At 51.4% G+C, this 20,128-nt stretch overlaps 3 protein-coding genes across 3 annotated transcripts; all 3 read left to right on the top strand.

Annotated features, from left to right (window-relative positions):
* Positions 1-2,781: 2,781 nt before the first annotated feature.
* On the top strand, positions 2,782-4,317 carry LOC123752498 (neuroblast differentiation-associated protein AHNAK-like). Its single transcript, XM_045734544.2, has one exon. It carries the CDS (start codon positions 2,782-2,784, stop codon positions 4,315-4,317), a length of 1,536 nt encoding a protein of 511 aa, XP_045590500.2.
* A 12,930-nt stretch (positions 4,318-17,247) lies between these two features.
* LOC138356816 (uncharacterized) lies at positions 17,248-18,192 on the top strand. The gene has a single exon (XM_069313145.1). The coding sequence runs from the start codon at positions 17,248-17,250 to the stop codon at positions 18,190-18,192; it is 945 nt and encodes a 314-aa protein (XP_069169246.1).
* Positions 18,193-18,824: 632 nt separating this feature from the next.
* On the top strand, positions 18,825-20,003 carry LOC123752497 (proline-rich protein 2-like). The gene has a single exon (XM_045734543.2). The coding sequence runs from the start codon at positions 18,825-18,827 to the stop codon at positions 20,001-20,003; it is 1,179 nt and encodes a 392-aa protein (XP_045590499.2).
* The last annotated feature ends 125 nt before the right edge of the window (positions 20,004-20,128 follow it).

The raw sequence follows: 20,128 nt of genomic DNA on the forward strand, positions 1-20,128 counted from the left end.
CTCTGCACCTCTCCACTTGTTAGTGTCAAGGTTAATAGCCAATTAGAAGTGGTCACTAAATACCTGTGAATTGATATACCGAATTATTATTACACTTATTTAGCATTAATTGCAAAGTGCATGCACCTCTATTGACTACAGAACTACTTCAGTTTATCTATCGTTGCTCAACAAACTATTGCACCAGCTCAATCTATCGCTTAACTTGAAATAATTAGTGTAATTATTATCCCCCATATAGAGGACAAGTCGTCATAAATTTAAGTAAGCGAAAATGAATATTAAGTTCAAATTAAAGTCTAATTGCTTTAGAGTGGGAGAATATTTCCCACAGTGCGTCCCGTCTTGCCTGTAGTCGGTCATAGTCTGATGTTCCTGACTGTTTGGGCCTCCACCACCACCACCCTTAAACGCTCACCCCTGAAACGCTTACCCGCCAAACACACACCGAAACTACGACGTTGCTACAACGTTCGAACAAGTTTTAACACCTCCTAACCAGTTATAACAACCAATATATCAAGTTGTAACAACGTTCTAATACGTCATAAACACGTTAAGCCAAGATGTAACAACTTTATTACAAGTTGTAACAAGCGGAAAATAGAGACAGTTTCGGTTTGTGTTTCCAGGGTAGCGTAATAGTGGCTTTAGGCATTGTATGTACTAACTCTTATCTATAAATCCATCAATGTATCACACCTTGTATGTATGTACTTTACCTGAATAATCGTTTCAATTTGAATTTTTGAATTTGAAACATTCATTTAACCCTTTTAATTTTTTCCTATCCCTTGTTCTGTCTAACAATCTTGTTTACATAAGAGAATTTTCCAGTATTTTTTGCAGCACCTTTGTTTCCGTAGCTTGAATCTATGACCACTTGTTCTTGAAACTGCAGGTTTAAAGAGTTTTTTCTTTGTAAATGCTATAGATTCCTGGTAATATTTTGTATGTAGTGATCATATCACATTGTTATTTCTCTTATTGCCCCTGGCATGTTTAACACCTTTAGCCTCTCCTCATAGCTCATGCTTTTTAGTTCCTGAAGTCATTTAGCAGCATATCTTTACACTTTACGCAGATGTCCACATCTCAGAGTACACATCACCATGTAACCGCAGTATATTCCTGTTTCGGTCTCCCAAAATTGCTGAACAGTTTTTTCAATATTTCAATCTCCAGGTATTTAAAAGCGATTCTGAAATTGGAAAGCGTAGCATAGGCTCCTGGCTCAATGTTTTTTGTGGCCCTCAGGTGACAAATTGCTCCACAGATAGAGGGCCAGATATGCCCGGATATTGACCAGACCACACACTAGAAATTGAAGGGACGACGACGTTTCGGTCCGTCCTGGACCATTCTCAAGTCACAATCGACTTGAGAATGGTCCAGGACGGACCGAAACGTCGTCGTCCCTTCAATTTCTAGTGTGTGGTCTGGTCAACATACTTCAGCCACGTTATTGTGACTCATCGCCTGCATGCCCGGATATCTTTGTCAGAGTGTGGCCTATTTTCTCCTATTCTATATTCCAGACGTGGCAGTTAGTCACGTTGAATATCATTTGCGAAGTGTTGTTCCATAACCTTATTTTGTCCAGGTCATTTTGTAGGGCATGATCTGCTCCAGCAGCTTAATTAACATCAGCAAACATGTTCATATAATTCTGTATTCCTTCTGGTTGATGGTTTATGTTGACGGTGAACATTACTGGTGCAAGAACTGAGCCCTGTGGTACTCAGGGTTAACTGGCCGACCCCTCACAGTGTTCAAGAGAGAACTGGATAAGCACCTCCAAAGGATACCTGATCAACCAGGCTGTGACTCATACGTCAGGCTGCGAGCAGCCGCGTCCAACAGCCTGGTTGATCAGTCCAGCAACCAGGAGGCCTGGTCGACGACCGGGCCGCGGGGACGCTAAGCCCCGGAAGCACCTCAAGGTAACTCAAGATAAGGTACTCCGCTAGTAATATTATTTCAATCTGAGACATTGCCTCAGGTTACCGGCTCTATTTTCCTGTCAGAAAATGTTTTCATCCATATGAAGTCTTCCTGTCACCTCTCAAGCATGTTTCAGCATACAAAACAACTTCTTGTTTGGGACTCGGTCAAAAGCCTTTTTAAAGGTCCTGATAAATGCAGTCAACCCAACCATCTATTTCCTACAAGTTCTCTGCAGTTCTATCATAAACACAGGCACATATGTTGCACAGGATCGTCCATGCCGAAAGCCAAACTGTTACTTTGTCACCTTTAACCAGGTGTTCTACCCATTTGGTATTCATTTATCTAGTGATTTGACTACCTCTGTTGTCAGCGATACGGGTATGTAAGTCAGAGGGTTCTCTCTGCTACCATTTTTGTATTTTAAAACTAGGTTTACTCAACGTAAAGAAAGGAAATGCTTAACTCAGATGCGCATTCCCTTGGGACCTCAAGGTGACATTGCACTTCGCCCAACTGCTTTCTTACTTCCTAGCTCCTTGAGCAGTTTCTCTACTCCGAGACACTTGCTATGTGTACTCAGTGTTCTCTGAAAAGTCGTGTCAGGCTTTCTGAAATCTTTATTTTGCAAATCCACACTTGGTTCATTGAGTGTGTCACACATTTCCTTTTCATTCTCTTATGAATTCTTTCGCCATTTTTCAACGTCTGCATTTTATTCTTGATATGCAAGTTGCTTTAAATGCAATTTGGAATTTAATTTGTTGAAAAGGTCTGTTTCTGTTTTTTATAGCTGTCGAGTAATTGCTTCTTGCTTGTTTGTGTGATGTCAACATGTCTTATTATGATGTCAACATGTCTTATTATGATGTCAACATGTCTTATTATGTCAACATGTCTTATTATGATGTCAACATGTCTTATTATGATGTCAACATGTCTTATTATGATGTCAACATGTCTTATTATGATGTCAGCATGTCTTATTATGATGTCAGCATGTCTTATTATGATGTCAACATCTCTTATTATGATGTCAACATGTCTTATTATGATGTCAACATGTCTTATTATGATGTCAACATGTCTTATTATGATGTCAGCATGTCTTATTATGATGTCAACATGTCTTATTATGATGTCAACATGTCTTATTATGATGTCAGCATGTCTTATTATGATGTCAGCATGTCTTATTATGATGTCAACATCTCTAATTATGATGTCAACATGTCTTATTATGATGTCAACATGTCTTATTATGATGTCAACATGTCTTATTATGATGTCAGCATGTCTTATTATGATGTCAGCATGTCTTATTATGATGTCAACATCTCTAATTATGATGTCAACATGTCTTATTATGATGTCAACATGTCTTATTATGATGTCAACATGTCTTATTATGATGTCAACATGTCTTATTATGATGTCAACATGTCTTATTATGATGTCAACATGTCTTATTATGATGTCAACATGTCTTATTATGATGTCAGCATGTCTTATTATGATGTCAACATGTCTTATTATGATGTCAACATGTCTTATTATGATGTCAACATGTCTTATTATGATGTCAACATGTCTTATTATGATGTCAACATGTCTTATTATGATGTCAACATGTCTTATTATGATGTCAGCATGTCTTATTATGATGTCAACATGTCTTATTATGATGTCAGCATGTCTTATTATGATGTCAACATGTCTTATTATGATGTCAACATGTCTTATTATGATGTCAACATGTCTTATTATGATGTCAACATGTCTTATTATGATGTCAACATGTCTTATTATGATGTCAGCATGTCTTATTATGATGTCAACATGTCTTATTATGATGTCAGCATGTCTTATTATGATGTCAACATGTCTTATTATGATGTCAACATGTCTTATTATGATGTCAACATCTCTAATTATGATGTCAACATGTCTTATTATGATGTCAACATGTCTTATTATGATGTCAGCATGTCTTATTATGATGTCAACATGTCTTATTATGATGTCAGCATGTCTTATTATGATGTCAACATGTCTTATTATGATGTCAACATGTCTTATTATGATGTCAACATCTCTTATTATGATGTCAACATCTCTTATTATGATGTCAACATGTCTTATTATGATGTCAACATGTCTTATTATGATGTCAGCATGTCTTATTATGATGTCAACATCTCTAATTATGATGTCAACATCTCTAATTATGATGTCAACATCTCTTATTATGATGTCAACATCTCTAATTATGATGTCAACATGTCTTATTATGATGTCAACATGTCTTATTATGATGTCAGCATGTCTTATTATGATGTCAACATCTCTTATTACGACGCCAGCATCTGAGGCAGCATCTCAATTAACTTGGATGCTGGATTAACTGGGACTTAGATAAAAAGAGTGACAAGAAACCTATACATGAAAGTAATCCTAAATAAAATCAAAATTTTCCTTTCTGTATGAAATGAAAGTTCCCATGAACTGTTGGATGACTTTTGGACAAAAGAATGATCTTCCTCGTCGGATTGACTCGGCAGGAAATTGGATTTATTGACAAGTTATAATTAGTTCACCTCAAATTGGAACAGTTTGGTCCACTCTACAGGCTGGAACACTGGGCTTTCTTAGGCTGGTCTTGGGCACCAGCACCTCACCTGGTTGTGTGCGTGTGTGTGTGTGTACTCAACTAGTTGTGTTTGCGGGGGTTGAGCTCTGGCTCTTTGGTCCCGCCTCTCAACTGTCATTCAACTGGTGTACAGATTTCTGAGCCTACTGGGCTCTATCATATTTACACTTGAAACTGTGTATGGAGTCAGCCTCCACCACATCACTGCCTAATGCGTTCCATTTATTAACTACTCTGACACTGAAAAAAATTCTTTCTAAAGTCCCTGTGGCTCATCTGGGTACTAAGTTTCCACCTGTGTCCCCTTGTTCGTGTCCCACCCGTGCTGAAGAGTGTGTCTTTGTCCACCCTGTCAATTCCCCTGAGAATTTTGTAGGTGGTTATCATGTCTCCTAACTCTTCTGTTTTCCAGGGACGTGAGGTTCAACTACTTTAGACTTTCCTCGTAGCTCATTCCTCTCAGTTCCGAGACGAGCCTTGTGGCATACCGCTGAATCTTTTCTAACTTTTTGTGTTTAACTAGGTATGGACTCCAGGCTGGAGCTGCATATTCCAGGAATGGTCTGACATAGGTGGTATACAGGGTCCTGACTGATTCCTTACACCAGTTTCTAAAGGCAGTTCTTATGTTGGCTAGTCTAGCATATGCCGCTGATGATATTTTTTTGATGTGGGCCTCTGGGGACAAGTTCGGTGTGATATCAACCCCCAGATCTTTCTCTCTATTTGACTCTTACAGGATATCACCTCCCAGATGATACCTTGTGTTCAGCCTCCTGCTCCCTTCGCCTAATTTCATTACTTTACACTTTCCTGAGTTGAACTTTAGTAGCCATTTTCAAGAGCATTCCTCCAGTTTGTCCAGGTCGTCCTGTAATCTCTGTCTATCTTCATCTGTCTTGATTCAATTGTGGTTAGTTAATGGTACACCTTGTGTTAGAAGACATTATGTCTACTGATAGACACCTTGTGTTAGAAGACATTATGTCTAGTGATAGACACCTTGTGTTAGAAGACATTATGTCTAGTGTTAGACACCTTGTGTTAGAAGACATTATGTCTAGTGTTGAACACCTTGTGTTAGAAGACATTATGTCTAGTGTTAGACACCTTGTGTTAGAAGACATTATGTCTAGTGTTAGACACCTTGTGTTCCTTACCAGGACCATAGTGTGATACAAGGCTTCCTAAATATATATTAACGACTGGGACGTGGTCATTTGAGCGTGGCCGAGACCGTTAACTATTAACGACAAAATGTCGGCATGATTGATGACTGTGTAAAATATGCAAATTATTTTGATTAATGAATTTCAATAAAAAAATATTATAAATTGGGAAGTCAACACTGAATATAATTCACTCCTTTTTTATAATATGAATCAAAGCAGAACTGGTTGGGCAAATACGCACCTTCGATCTACCACTCCGTAAAAAATTGCAACTGTTTATACATAATATGTATATGAACCCCAGGCACCCTAACCTAACCTACCGAGGACGATGTATAGAAAACGTATTTTTTTTTTTACACATACGTCGTATTTGAAACGGATTGGTGAATGCGACGCGTTAGGTGACGCAGTTTGGGCTGCGTTAGGTGACGCAGTTTGGGCTGCGTTAGGTGACGCAGTTTGGGCTGCGTTAGGTGACGCAGTTTGGGCTGCGTTAGGTGACGCAGTTTGGGCTGCGTTAGGTGACGCAGTTTGGGCTGCGTTAGGTGACGCAGTTTGGGCTGCGTTAGGTGACGCAGTTTGGGCTGCGTTAGGTGACGCAGTTTGGGCTGCGTTAGGTGACGCAGTTTGGGCTGCGTTAGGTGACGCAGTTTGGGCTGCGTTAGGTGACGCAGTTTGGGCTGCGTTAGGTGACGCAGTTTGGGCTGCGTTAGGTGACGCAGTTTGGGCTGCGTTAGGTGACGCAGTTTGGGCTGCGTCATGGGGAGGGGGGGGGGGATGGAGCTTTAAGAGGAGGATTAGGCTTATGTGCTGGTGTTGGGTGTGTAATGACCTGGTTGAGTCCTTAACTACCCCCCTTAATGGGCCAACCCGTTCTCGCAAATTCGAAGTCAATATTGACTTATTTAATAAGTGCATAGGTGATATATTAAACATAATAGATACCCTTAAAAAGCTTCATAGAAAACACCGACCTTACCTAACCTTGTTAGTATCTTAAGATAAGCATCTTATTGCTTCGTAATTACAATTATTACTTAACCTATACCTATTATAGGTTAGGTAATAATTGTAATTACGAAGCAATAAGATGCTTATCTTAACATACTAACAAGGTTAGGTAAGGTCGGTGTTTTCTATGAAGCTTTTTAAGGGTATCTATTATGTTTAGTATGTCACCTATGCACTTATTTAATAAGTCAATATTGACTTTACGAATTTGCGAGAACGGGTTGAATGGGCAGACTGCCACTATGCTAATTACCTTGTGCTTGTAAGCAACGGGTCGTTAATAACCCACTAACTGCGATTCACTATCGCAGTTAGTAGATTCATCCACACGCATGCGCGCACATCCACACGCATGCGCGCACATCCACAGTCTCTTGAAACCTTCAGAACGCAATACACAACCAAGGCTTGAGTCATGAAGTGTACGCGGCACCCGCATGGACTCTCTGACCTACGAGGATGGGCTGCCAGTGCTCAACTTACGTGGGTTGTATGTATAATATATAGAAATTTATATATGAGAATTAACCAATGTCTAATACTCAGTGTGTTAAAATTGATGAATGCTTATGGGGCGGCCGGCCGCTGCTTTAACCAGCCTAGTGTGAGGACGGGTTGCAGTAACTAGGAACATGGTTGTAGTCCAGTGACGGGTTGCGTTCCAGGGATAGCTAGTTGTGCAAGGGTTGAGGAGGAAGCGCTCTAAAGCGGAGTAGTAGTTACGACTCGAATGTTCACTTCAGTAATGGTTAAGCTGGCTAACACTTTGGAGGCTTAATGCTTCAGTACTGTCAAGTTTACTCTCCTCCCTCCCACTCACCCCCTCGCACTCACCCCCTCCCACTCACCCCCCTCCCACTCACCCCCCCTCCCACTCACCCCCCCTCCCACTCACCCCCCTCCCACTCACCCCCCCTCCCACTCACCCCCCCTCCCACTCACCCCCCTCCCACTCACCCCCCTCCCACTCACCCCCTCCCACTCACCCCCCTCCCACTCACCCCCCCTCCCACTCACCCCCCCTCCCACTCACCCCCCCTCCCACTCACCCCCCTCCCACTCACCCCCCCTCCCACTCACCCCCTCCCACTCACCCCCTCCCACTCACCCCCTCCCACTCACCCCCCTCCCACTCACCCCCCCTCCCACTCACCCCCCCTCCCACTCACCCCCCTCCCACTCACCCCCCTCCCACTCACCCCCCCTCCCACTCACCCCCCCTCCCACTCACCCCCCCTCCCACTCACCCCCTCCCACTCACCCCCACCAACACAGATCTTGTAGGTACAAATAATAAATACACGAACACATTCCTGGAGAAAAGAGTGACACCGTGTTGGCAACAATGGCTGTTGCCACCCAGACGGGCCAGGTCCCTTTACCCCCCCCCCTCTGTTGCTGCCCTCCACCCCCCTCTGTTGCTGCCCTCCACCCCCCTCTGTTGCTGCCCTCCACCCCCCTCTGTTGCTGCTCTCCACCCCCCTCTGTTGCTGCCCTCCACCCCCCTCTGTTGCTGCCCTCCACCCCCCTCTGTTGCTGCCCTCCACCCCCCTCTGTTGCTGCCCTCCACCCCCCTCTGTTGCTGCCCTCCACCCCCCTCTGTTGCTGCCCTCCACCCCCCTCTGTTGCTGCTCTCCACCCCCCTCTGTTGCTGCCCTCCACCCCCCTCTGTTGCTGCTCTCCACCCCCTCTGTTGCTGCTCTCCACCCCCCTCTGTTGCTGCCCTCCACCCCCCTCTGTTGCTGCTCTCCACCCCCCTCTGTTGCTGCCCTCCACCCCCCTCTGTTGCTGCTCTCCACCCCCCTCTGTTGCTGCTCTCCACCCCCCTCTGTTGCTGCTCTCCACCCCCCTCTGTTGCTGCTCTCCACCCCCCTCTGTTGCTGCTCTCCACCCCCCTCTGTTGCTGCCCTCCACCCCCTCTGTTGCTGCCCTCCACCCCCCTCTGTTGCTGCCCTCCACCTCCCTCTGTTGCTGCCCTCCACCTCCCTCTGCTGCTGCCCTCCACCCCCCTCTGTTGCTGCCCTCCACCCCCCTCTGTTGCTGCTCTCCACCCCCCTCTGTTGCTGCCCTCCACCTCCCTCTGTTGCTGCCCTCCACCCCCCTCTGCTGCTGCCCTCCACCCCCCTCTGTTGCTGCCCTCCACCCCCCTCTGTTGCTGCCCTCCACCCCCTCTGTTGCGGCCCTCCACCCCCCTCTGTTGCTGCTCTCCACCCCCCTCTGTTGCTGCCCTCCACCCCCTCTGTTGCTGCCCTCCACCCCCCTCTGTTGCGGCCCTCCACCCCCCTCTGTTGCTGCCCTCCACCCCCCTCTGTTGCTGCCCTCCACCCCCTCTGTTGCTGCCCCCCACCCCCCTCTGTTGCTGCCCTCCACCCCCCTCTGTTGCTGCCCTCCACCCCCCACTGTTGCTGCCCCCCCCCACCCTCTGTTGCTGCTCTCCACCCCTCTCTGTTGCTGCCCTCCACCACCCTCTGTTGCTACCCTCCACCACCCTCTGTTGCTGCCCTCCACCACCCTCTGTTGCTGCCCTCCACCCCCTCACCCGTCACACCCTCCAGGGGAGCCCCTCACCCCTCACACCCTCCAGAGGAGCCCCTCACCCGTCACACCCTCCAGGGGGAGTCCCCTCACCCGTCACACCCTCCAGGGGAGCCCCTCACCCGTCACACCCTCCAGGGGAGCCCCTCATCCGTCACACCCTCCAGGGGAGCCCCCTCACCCATCACACCCTCCAGGGGAGCCCCTCACCCGTCACTCCCTCCAGGGGTAGCCCCCTCACCCGTCACACCCTCCAGGGGAGCCCCCTCACCCGTCACACCCTCCAGGGGAGTCCCCTCACCCGTCACTCCCTCCAGGGGTAGCCCCCTCACCCGTCACACCCTCCAGGGGAGCCCCCTCACCCGTCACACCCTCCAGGGGAGTCCCCTCACCCGTCACACCCTCCAGGGGAGCCCCCCTCACCCGTCACACCCTCCAGGGGAGCCCCTCACCCGTCACACCCTCCAGGGGAGCCCCCTCACCTGTCACACCCTCCAGGGGAGCCCCTCACCTGTCACACCCTCCAGGGGAGCCCCCTCACCCGTCACACCCTCCAGGGGAGCCCCTCACCCGCCACACCCTCCAGGGGAGCCCCCTCACCCGTCACACCCTCCAGGGGAGCCCCTCACCCGTCACACACCCTCCAGGGGAGCCCCTCACCCGTCACACCCTCCAGGGGAGCCCCTCACCCGTCACACCCTCCAGGGGAGCCCCCTCACCCGTCACACCCTCCAGGGGAGCCCCTCACCCGTCACACACCCTCCAGGGGAGCCCCCTCACCTGTCACACCCTCCAGGGGAGCCCCTCACCTGTCACACCCTCCAGGGGAGCCCCCTCACCCGTCACACCCTCCAGGGGAGCCCCCTCACCCGCCACACCCTCCAGGGGAGCCCCCTCACCCGTCACACCCTCCAGGGGAGCCCCTCACCCGTCACACACCCTCCAGGGGAGCCCCTCACCCGTCACACCCTCCAGGGGAGCCCCTCACCCGTCACACCCTCCAGGGGAGCCCCTCACCCGTCACAAGCGCCAGGTTTAAGCATCCAACACGGGGGATTACTCTCCCAATTTTGCTCCTCTGACCTTTTTGGGTTAAAGTTGTGAGCCCGCAGCGTGGGGTTGGGGGGGGAGAGAGGGGGGGTGGAGGCGGATGAGAAATGATCAAGGAATGGAAGATCACGAGGCCAGGTGAGGGGGGAGCTGGGGAGGGCGAGGCACAGGTAATTAGGGGGGAATATGGGAAGTAACTGTGATGGGGAGTATAGGAGGGTTGTTGTTGTTAAAGATTCAGCTACTCGGAACAAGTTCCAAGTAGCACTGGCTATGGTGAGCCCGTAACTTACCTGGCACAGGAGCGGGGCAAGTAGCACGGGCTATGGTGAGCCCGTAGTGGACTTACCTGGCACAGGAGCGGGGCAAGTAGCACGGGCTATGGTGAGCCCGTAGTGGACTTACCTGGCACAGGAGCGGGGCAAGTAGCACGGGCTATGGTGAGCCCGTAGTGGACTTACCTGGCACAGGAGCGGGGCAAGTAGCACGGGCTATGGTGAGCCCGTAGTGGACTTACCTGGCACAGGAGCGGGGCAAGTAGCACTGGCTATGGTGAGCCCGTAGTGGACTTACCTGGCACAGGAGCGGGACAAGTAGCACGGGCTATGGTGAGCCCGTAGTGGACTTACCTGGCACTGGAGCGGGGCAAGTAGCACGGGCTATGGTGAGCCCGTAGTGGACTTACCTGGCACAGGAGCGGGGCAAGTAGCACGGGCTATGGTGAGCCCGTAGTGGACTTACCTGGCACAGGAGCGGGGCAAGTAGCACGGGCTATGGTGAGCCCGTAGTGGACTTACCTGGCACAGGAGCGGGGCAAGTAGCACTGGCTATGGTGAGCCCGTAGTGGACTTACCTGGCACAGGAGCGGGACAAGTAGCACGGGCTATGGTGAGCCCGTAGTGGACTTACCTGGCACAGGAGCGGGGCAAGTTGCACGGGCTATGGTGAGCCCGTAGTGGACTTACCTGGCACAGGAGCGGGGCAAGTAGCACGGGCTATGGTGAGCCCGTAGTGGACTTACCTGGCACAGGAGCGGGGCAAGTAGCACGAGCTATGGTGAACCCGTAGTGGACTTACCTGGCACAGGAGCGGGGCAAGTAGCACGGGCTGTGGTGAGCCCGTAGTGGACTTACCTGGCACAGGAGCGGGGCAAGTAGCACGGGCTATGGTGAGCCCGTAGTGGACTTACCTGGCACAGGAGCGGGGCAAGTAGCACGGGCTATGGTGAGCCCATAGTGGACTTACCTGGCACAGGAGCGGGGCAAGTAGCACGGGCTATGGTGAGCCCGTAGTGGACTTACCTGGCACAGGAGCGGGGCAAGTAGCACGGGCTATGGTGAGCCCGTAGTGGACTTACCTGGCACAGGAGCGGGGCAAGTAGCACGGACTATGGTGAGCCCGTAGTGGACTTACCTGGCACAGGAGCGGGGCAAGTAGCACGGACTATGGTGAGCCCGTAGTGGACTTACCTGGCACAGGAGCGGGGCAAGTAGCACGGGCTATGGTGAGCCCGTAGTGGACTTACCTGACACAGGAGCGGGGCAAGTAGCACGGGCTATGGTGAGCCCGTAGTGGACTTACCTGACACAGGAGCGGGGCAAGTAGCACGGGCTATGGTGAGCCCGTAGTGGACTTACCTGGCACAGGAGCGGGGCAAGTAGCACGGGCTATGGTGAGCCCATAACTTACCTGACACAGGAGCGGGGCAAGTAGCACGGGCTATGGTGAGCCCATAACTTACCTGGCACAGGAGCGGGGCAAGTAGCACGGGCTATGGTGAGCCCGTAGTGGACTTACCTGGCACAGGAGCGGGGCAAGTAGCACGGGCTATGGTGAGCCCGTAGTGGACTTACCTGGCACAGGAGCGGGGCAAGTAGCACGGGCTATGGTGAGCCCGTAGTGGACTTACCTGACACAGGAGCGGGGCAAGTAGCACGGGCTATGGTGAGCCCGTAGTGGACTTACCTGACACAGGAGCGGGGCAAGTAGCACGGGCTATGGTGAGCCTGTAGTGGACTTACCTGGCACAGGAGCGGGGCAAGTAGCACGGGCTATGGTGAGCCCGTAGTGGACTTACCTGACACAGAAGCGGGGCAAGTAGCACGGGCTATGGTGAGCCCGTAGTGGACTTACCTGACACATGAAGGGTCCCCCGTGTGAGAGAATCGTATAGAAGTCGATTCGAAAAATATAAAAAAGTGTTCTGTTTGTACAAATGGCACACCAGCCCCTTAAAAGGCCAAAGGTATTCAAGTCCCAAGTACCAAACTACTTTGTACTCGTTAACGACCACAACAACCGCCACTTCTATGAGTTCTGTGACAGATTTATTAAAAAAAGACGGGAAAATAATGCTGGGTAGACGGTTTTCTTAGCTGTGCAAAAAGCATTAAAGACTGTTGATGAGAGACTGGATCACAGGAGGGAGATGCAGGCTGAACCCTGGAAACACAAACCGAAACTGTCTCTATTTTCCGCTTGTAACAACTTGAAATAAAGTTGCTACATCTTGGCTTAACGTGTTTATGACGTATTAGAACGTTGTTACAACTTGCTATATTGGTTGTTATAACTGGTTAGGTGTTAAAACTTGCTCGAACGTTGCACCAACGTCGTAGTTTCGGTGTGTGTTTGGTGGGAAGTAGCGGGGTCTAAAGGAGTAACTAAAGGACAGAAACCAAAGAGCCAGACAAGTGAGGTGGTTTCAGGCTGGTGAATGAGTGGGGTCCCACAAGGCTCGTTCCTGGGACCGCTGCTCTTCCTAATTAATATAAATGACCTGTCGTAAGGAGTGAGTTCGTGCATGGCAGTGTTTGCAATGGACAAAGGATGCAAAGATAATGTGGTGTGGTATGTGGGCCTGCGGGCCCACATACCACCATACCACGCATACCTGCTGTGGTGGGTATGTGGGCCTGCGGGCCGCTCCAAGAATCAGCCTGGTGGACCAAACTCTCACAAGTCGAGTCTGGCCTCGGGCCGGGCTTGGGGAGTAGAAGAACTCCCAGAACCCCATCAACCAGGTATCAACCAGGCATCAAACGAGTGTATGAAGTTACAGGTTGACCCTAACCAAGCTCAGGCAACCATTCAACCAACACATGGTTGCTGGAATTTAACCCCGTCGAGTGTAAGATAATGACGATGGGAAAGTAGATCAGGAAGTATCTACCGTACACCGTAAGGGGCAAGGCAACTGCAGGAATTGGAAAGAGAGATTTGAGAGTGGACATAAACCCAACACTAACACCAGAGACACACATAAACACGGTGTCATTGGCAGCATGTGTGACGCTGCCAAACATTTGAACATCATTTAGAATACTAAAGTAGGACTCAAAGTAATCTGCCAAACCTTTGTGAGACAAGTACTGGAGTATGCAGCGTCGGCATGGCATCCGCACATTGCGAACCATTAAACCTAAAATTGAAAGTACAGAAGTTTTCAACAAGACTGATGCTAGAGGCACGAGCCTTAGGCTATGACGATACACTTATGAACTGGATCACACTATCCTAGAGGACAGAAGAAACGGAGATATGATCACAACATGCAAGATACTGACCAGGGAATAGATAAGCTGCTAAGCTGGTACTGGTGGCCAGGTGTGACAGATGGTGTGTGTACTGGTGGCCAGGTGGGACAGATGGTGTGGTGGCCAGGTGGGACAGATGGTGTGGTGGCCAGGTGGGACAGATGGTGTGGTGGCCAGGTGGGACAGATGGTGTGGTGGCCAGGTGGGACAGATGGTGTGGTGGCCAGGTGGGACAGATGGTGTGGTGGCCAGGTGGGACAGATGGTGTGGTGGCCAGGTGGGACAGATGGTGTGGTGGCCAGGTGGGACAGATGGTGTGGTGGCCAGGTGGGACAGATGGTGTGGTGGCCAGGTGGGACAGATGGTGTGGTGGCCAGGTGGGACAGATGGTGTGGTGGCCAGGTGGGACAGATGGTGTGGTGGCCAGGTGGGACAGATGGTGTGGTGGCCAGGTGGGACAGATGGTGTGGTGGCCAGGTGGGACAGATGGTGTGGTGGCCAGGTGGGACAGATGGTGTGGTGGCCAGGTGGGACAGATGGTGTGGTGGCCAGGTGGGACAGATGGTGTGGTGGCCAGGTGGGACAGATGGTGTGGTGGCCAGGTGGGACAGATGGTGTGGTGGCCAGGTGGGACAGATGGTGTGGTGGCCAGGTGGGACAGATGGTGTGTGTACTAGTGGGGTGGACGATATAATACTATTGTAGAAAAAAATATTGCCAACAGAGGAGGAGAGGGAGGGAGAGAGAGAGAGAGAGAGAGAGAGAGAGAGAGAGAGAGAGAGAGAGAGAGAGAGAGAGAGAGAGGGGGGGACAGGGGGATGAAGCAGAGTAGAAAAACATTGAAATCCCGCTGGTGTCTCGCGCCAGAGAGTGTGGGGCCACCATTGGACGCCGCACAAAAGATCACTATCACTAAAATACCGAGAGCCATTTCGGCAGCTGGTCTGGCCCCGTCTGGCCACGATAAGTCCAGTTTATGGCCCCATACACAGTGTGTGTGGCCACACTCGTCCTGGTGTACGGGGGCGGGACGCACACACTCCATACACCAATACACATTTGTTCTGTCTGACCTAAATGCTTCCGTGTGCGTCGCTAGTCTTGAAATCCTTGCAGTATATATAGTGCTTATCTAGGTCTCTATAATAGAATGTGTGTCCCAGTGGTACTTTTTAAGAAATATCGGCTCCTGTAGCGCCCCCTGCGATTTTCATAAGACGTGAAATATGGGATTTCTTTCCGTAGAGTTGGTGTAGTTTTCAGTACATTATAATATTGAATTTCTAGCAGAGAGCAGGGGGGGGGGGAGGTTGAGATGGTAGGATACTGGGGGGGGGTAAGGGTGAAAATAGGGAGAAAGGGAAAGGGGGGGGGGACCTAGGCACAACCGGGTATACCCACTCTAGTATACTATATGAGGTACTTGACATCATCCTGGTTTACAACAAGGGCCACATCATTTCACACGACTTTTAGCATTTTGGCATCTTCCCTTCCCGCTCCAAGCAACAGCCTGGTGGACCAAGCTCTCACAAGTCAAGCCTGACCTCGGGCCGGACTTGGGGAGAAGAAGAACTTCCAGAACTCCATCAAGCGGGTATAAGGCTGACCTCACCCTCCAAAGCCTCCTAAGCTCCCCCTTCAATCCCATTATCGGTGGTTACACCTTCAGTCACTTTCACTCAGTTTACATTTTCACCAGACATCTTCTCCGTCATTGTTACATTGTTCTCTCTCATTGTAACATTCTCAGTAGTCCAGCCGACCCTCCAGGGTGCCCCCAGAACCCAATACTCTTGGTGGTAAACGTATGGAGGACCTCTGGGGCTTCCCATAGATCTTTACGTGTTTTCAATCCGTTTTCTGTTCTGAAGGTTGACAATCAAGTCATGGGAGACTGATGCAAAAGCTTCGAGCGAAGCTATTGTTGTGGCCATATTAAACTCGTCTCTAAATGTAAGACAGAGGAGCTGGGACGCCATATATAGCCTATTATCTTTTTGGGTTAAATAGGGAAGCCATGCAAAGTTTGGTTGAAATAAATCCAGTGGCGTATGAATTTACATTGACGGAATTAGCAAAATCCAGGGTCTGTGGAAAGCTTCCAGAACCCAGGGTCTATGAGAACCTTCTAGAACCCCAGGGTCTATGAGAACCTTCCAGAACCTGGGTCTGTGAGAACCTTCCAGAACCCAGGGTCTATGGAAACCTTCCAGAACCCCAGGGTCTATGAGAACCTTCCAGAACCCAGGGTCTATGGGAACCTTCCAGAACCCCAGGGTCTTTGAGAACCTTCCAGAACCCGGGGTCTGTGAGAACCTTCCAGAACCCCAGGGTCTATGAGAACCTTCCAGAACCCGGGGTCTATGAGAACCTTCCAGAACCTGGGTCTGTGAGAACCTTCCAGAACCTGGGTCTGTGAGAACCTTCCAGAACCCAGGGTCTATGAGAACCTTCCAGAACCCCAGGGTCTATGAGAACCTAGAACCCAAGGTCTATGAGAACCTTCCAGAACCCCAGGGTCTATGAGAACCTTCCAGAACCTGGGTCTGTGAGAACCTTCCAGAACCCAGGGTCTATGGGAACCTTCCAGAACCCCAGGGTCTATGAGAACCTTCCAGAACCCGGGGTCTGTGAGAACCTTCCAGAACCCAGGGTCTATGAGAACCTTCTAGAACCCCAGGATCTATGAGAACCTTCTAGAACCCCAGGGTCTATGAGAACCTTCCAGAACCCAGGGTCTGTGAGAACCTTCCAGAACCTGGGTCTGTGAGAACCTTCCAGAACCCAGGGTCTATGAGAACCTTCCAGAACCCCAGGGTCTATGAGAACCTAGAACCCAGGGTCTATGAGAACCTTCCAGAACCCAGGGTCTATGAGAAACTTCCAGAACCACAGGGTCTATGAGAAGCTTCCAGAACCCAGGGTCTATGAGAAGCTTCCAGAACCCAGGGTCTGTGAGAACCTTCCAGAACCCAGGGTCTATGAGAAGCTTCCAGAACCCAGGGTCTATGAGAACCTTTCAGAACCCCAGGGGTCTATGAGAAGCTTCCAGAACCCAGGGTCTATGAGAACCTTCTAGAACCCCAGGATCTATGAGAACCTTCTAGAACCCCAGGGTCTATGAAAACCTTCCAGAACCCAGGGTCTATGGAAACCTTCCAGAACCCAGGGTGTATGAGAACCTTCCAGAACCCCAGGGTCTATGAGAACCTTCCAGAACCCCAGGATCTATGAGAACCTTCTAGAACCCCAGGGTCTATGAGAACCTTCCAGAACCCAGGGTCTATGGAAACCTTCCAGAACCCAGGGTCTATGAGAACCTTCCAGAACCCCAGGGTCTATGAGAACCTTCCAGAACCCAGGGTCTATAGAAACCTTCCAGAACCCAGGGTTTGTGAGAACCTTCCAGAACCCAGGGTCTATAGAAACCTTCCAGAACCCAGGGTCTATGAGAACCTTCCAGAATCCAGGGTCTGTGAGAACCTTCCAGAACCCCAGGGTCTGTGAGAACCTTCCAGAACCCAGGGTCTATGAGAACCTTCCAGAACCTAGTGTCTGTGAGAACCTTCCAGAACCCGGGGTCTGTGAGAACCTTCCAGAACCCGGGGTCTGTGAGAACCTTCCAGAACCCAGGGTTTGTGAGAACCTTCCAGAACCCAGGGTCTGTGAGAACCTTCCAGAACCCAGGGTCTGTGAGAACCTTCCACAACCCAGGGTCTGTGAGAACTTTCCAGAACCCGGGGTCTGTGAGAACCTTCCAGAACCCAGGGTTTGTGAGAACCTTCCAGAACCCAGGGTCTGTGAGAACCTTCCAGAACCCAGGGTCTATGAGAACCTTCCAGAACTCAGGGTCTATGAGAACCTAGAACCCAGGGTCTATGAGAACCTTCCAGAACCCAGGGTCTATGAGAACCTTCCAGAACCCAGGGTGTGTAGAAACCTTCCAGAACCCAGGGTCTATGAGAACTTTCCAGAACCCAGGGTCTATGAGAACCTTCCAGAACCCAGGGTCTGTAGAAACCTTCCAGAACCCAGGGTCTGTGAGAACCTTCCAGAACCCGGGGTCTATGAGAACCTTCCAGAACCCAGGGTCTGTAGAAACCTTCCAGAACCCAGGGTCTGTAGAAACCTTCCAGAACCTGGGGTCTATGAGAACCTTCCAGAACCCAGGGTCTATGAGAACCTTCCAGAACCCAGGGTCTATGAGAACCTTCCAGAACCCAGGGTTATCTTGAGGTTATCCATACCAGGCCTCCACCCCCAGGAAGCAGCCCGTGACAGCTGACTAACACCCAGGTACCTATTTTACTGCTAGGTAACAGGGGCATAGGGTGAAAGAAACTCTGCCCATTGTTTCTCGCCGGCGCCTGGGATTGAACCCAGGACCACAGGATCACAAGTCCAGCGTGCTGTCCGCTCGGCCGACCGGCTCCCAGGGTCACTTCGTTCTCCAGAGACCCTGGGTTCTTGTAGTTTAATTCTCTCTCCAGAACCAATTCTGGGTTCAATTCGGTCTCCAGAACCATGTTTCTCCAGAACCGTTAAACTCTGTCAACTGAGAAGGCTATTAGGACCGTAAATGGGAAGGAACTGGAAGAGATACATACATTAAGAATGTGGAAAGGCAGCCAAAGGAACTTTGAATTCAAATTATGTTAAATTTGAATGCTGGAAATAGTCTTAAATGAAACATGGTATTGGATTTAAACGCAGAACAGTCCAATGCAAGAAATTCAACTGTGCTAAGTGGCAATCTACTGCATATTAGTTTACTTAGTATCCAGAGACGTTGTATTCGATTTTAGTCATTAAAATACAGTATATTTTATGTTTATGGGGATTATGTTCCCATACACAGTGGTCAGGTGCTTGGTAATCCGGCCGACAATGTGGTTATGAATGAAAAACTCTTCATAAATGACTCTGATTACGTTCAAACTTTTCTCGTACATTGATTTGCTGTCTGCATGTGTCCGAACTGCGGCCTCCGACCCGCGGCCTCCGAACCGCGGCTTCCGAACCGCGGCTTCCGAACTGTGGCTTCCGACCCGCGGCTTCCGAACCGCGGCTTCCGAACCGCGGCTTCCGACCCGCGGCCTCCGAACCGCGGCTTCCGAACCGCGGCTTCCGAACCGCGGCTTCCGAACCGCGGCCTCCGAACCGCGGCCTCCGAACCGCGGCCTCCGAACCGCGGCTTCCGAACCGCGGCCTCCGACCCGCGACCTCCGAACCGCGGCCTCCGAACCGCGGCCTCCGAACCGCGGCCTCCGAACCGCGGCCTCCGAACCGCGGCTTCCGAACCGCGGCTTCCGAACCGCGGCTTCCGACCCGCGGCCTCCGAACCGCGGCCTCCGAACCGCGGCCTCCGACCCGCGGCCTCCGACCCGCGGCCTCCGAACCGCGGCCTCCGAACCGCGGCTTCCGAACCGCGGCCTCCGACCCGCGGCCTCCGAATCGCGGCCTCCGAACCGCGGCCTCCGAACCGCGGCCTCCGAACCGCGGCCTCCGAACCGCGGCCTCCGAACCGCGGCTTCCGAACCGCGGCTTCCGAACCGCGGCTTCCGACCCGCGGCCTCCGAACCGCGGCCTCCGAACCGCGGCCTCCGAACCGCGGCCTCCGACCCGCGGCCTCCGACCCGCGGCCTCCGACCCGCGGCCTCCGACCCGCGGCTTCCGAACCGCGGCCTCCGAACCGCGGCTTCCGACCCGCGACCTCCGAACCGCGGCCTCCGAACCGCGGCCTCCGACCCGCGGCCTCCGAACCGCGGCTTCCGAACCGCGGCCTCCGACCCGCGGCCTCCGAACCGCGACCTCCGAACCGCGACCTCCGAACCGCGGCCTCCGAACCGCGGCCTCCGAACCGCGACCTCCGAACCGCGACCTCCGAACCGCGACCTCCGAACCGCGGCCTCCGACCCGCGGCCTCCGACCCGCGGCCTCCGAACCGCGACCTCCGAACCGCGACCTCCGAACCGCGGCTTCCGACCCGCGGCCTCCGAACCGCGGCCTCCGAACCGCGGCCTCCGAACCGCGGCCTCCGAACCGCGGCGTCGAACTATAACTGTCTTCAAAAGCTATTTACCACCCAGCAGGTAAACAAGAGCCACGTGACCTAGGAGGAGGGTGGAGGCCAGACGCCTGGGGCTAGCCTCACACAACTCTCACACACATTGCATGTGCGTGAGGGGCGTATCATAGGCCAGTTGGGGTCGGCTCCACTG

Source organism: Procambarus clarkii, chromosome 74, assembly GCF_040958095.1.
Source record: "Procambarus clarkii isolate CNS0578487 chromosome 74, FALCON_Pclarkii_2.0, whole genome shotgun sequence".
NCBI lineage: Eukaryota > Metazoa > Arthropoda > Malacostraca > Decapoda > Cambaridae > Procambarus > Procambarus clarkii.

Coding starts and splice junctions, on each gene's coding strand:
- LOC123752497 (XM_045734543.2), top strand. CDS start 18,825: ATGACTCTGATTACGTTCAAACTTTTCTCGTACATTGATTTGCTGTCT.
- LOC123752498 (XM_045734544.2), top strand. CDS start 2,782: ATGTCTTATTATGATGTCAACATGTCTTATTATGATGTCAACATGTCT.
- LOC138356816 (XM_069313145.1), top strand. CDS start 17,248: ATGAGAACCTTCCAGAACCCAGGGTCTATAGAAACCTTCCAGAACCCA.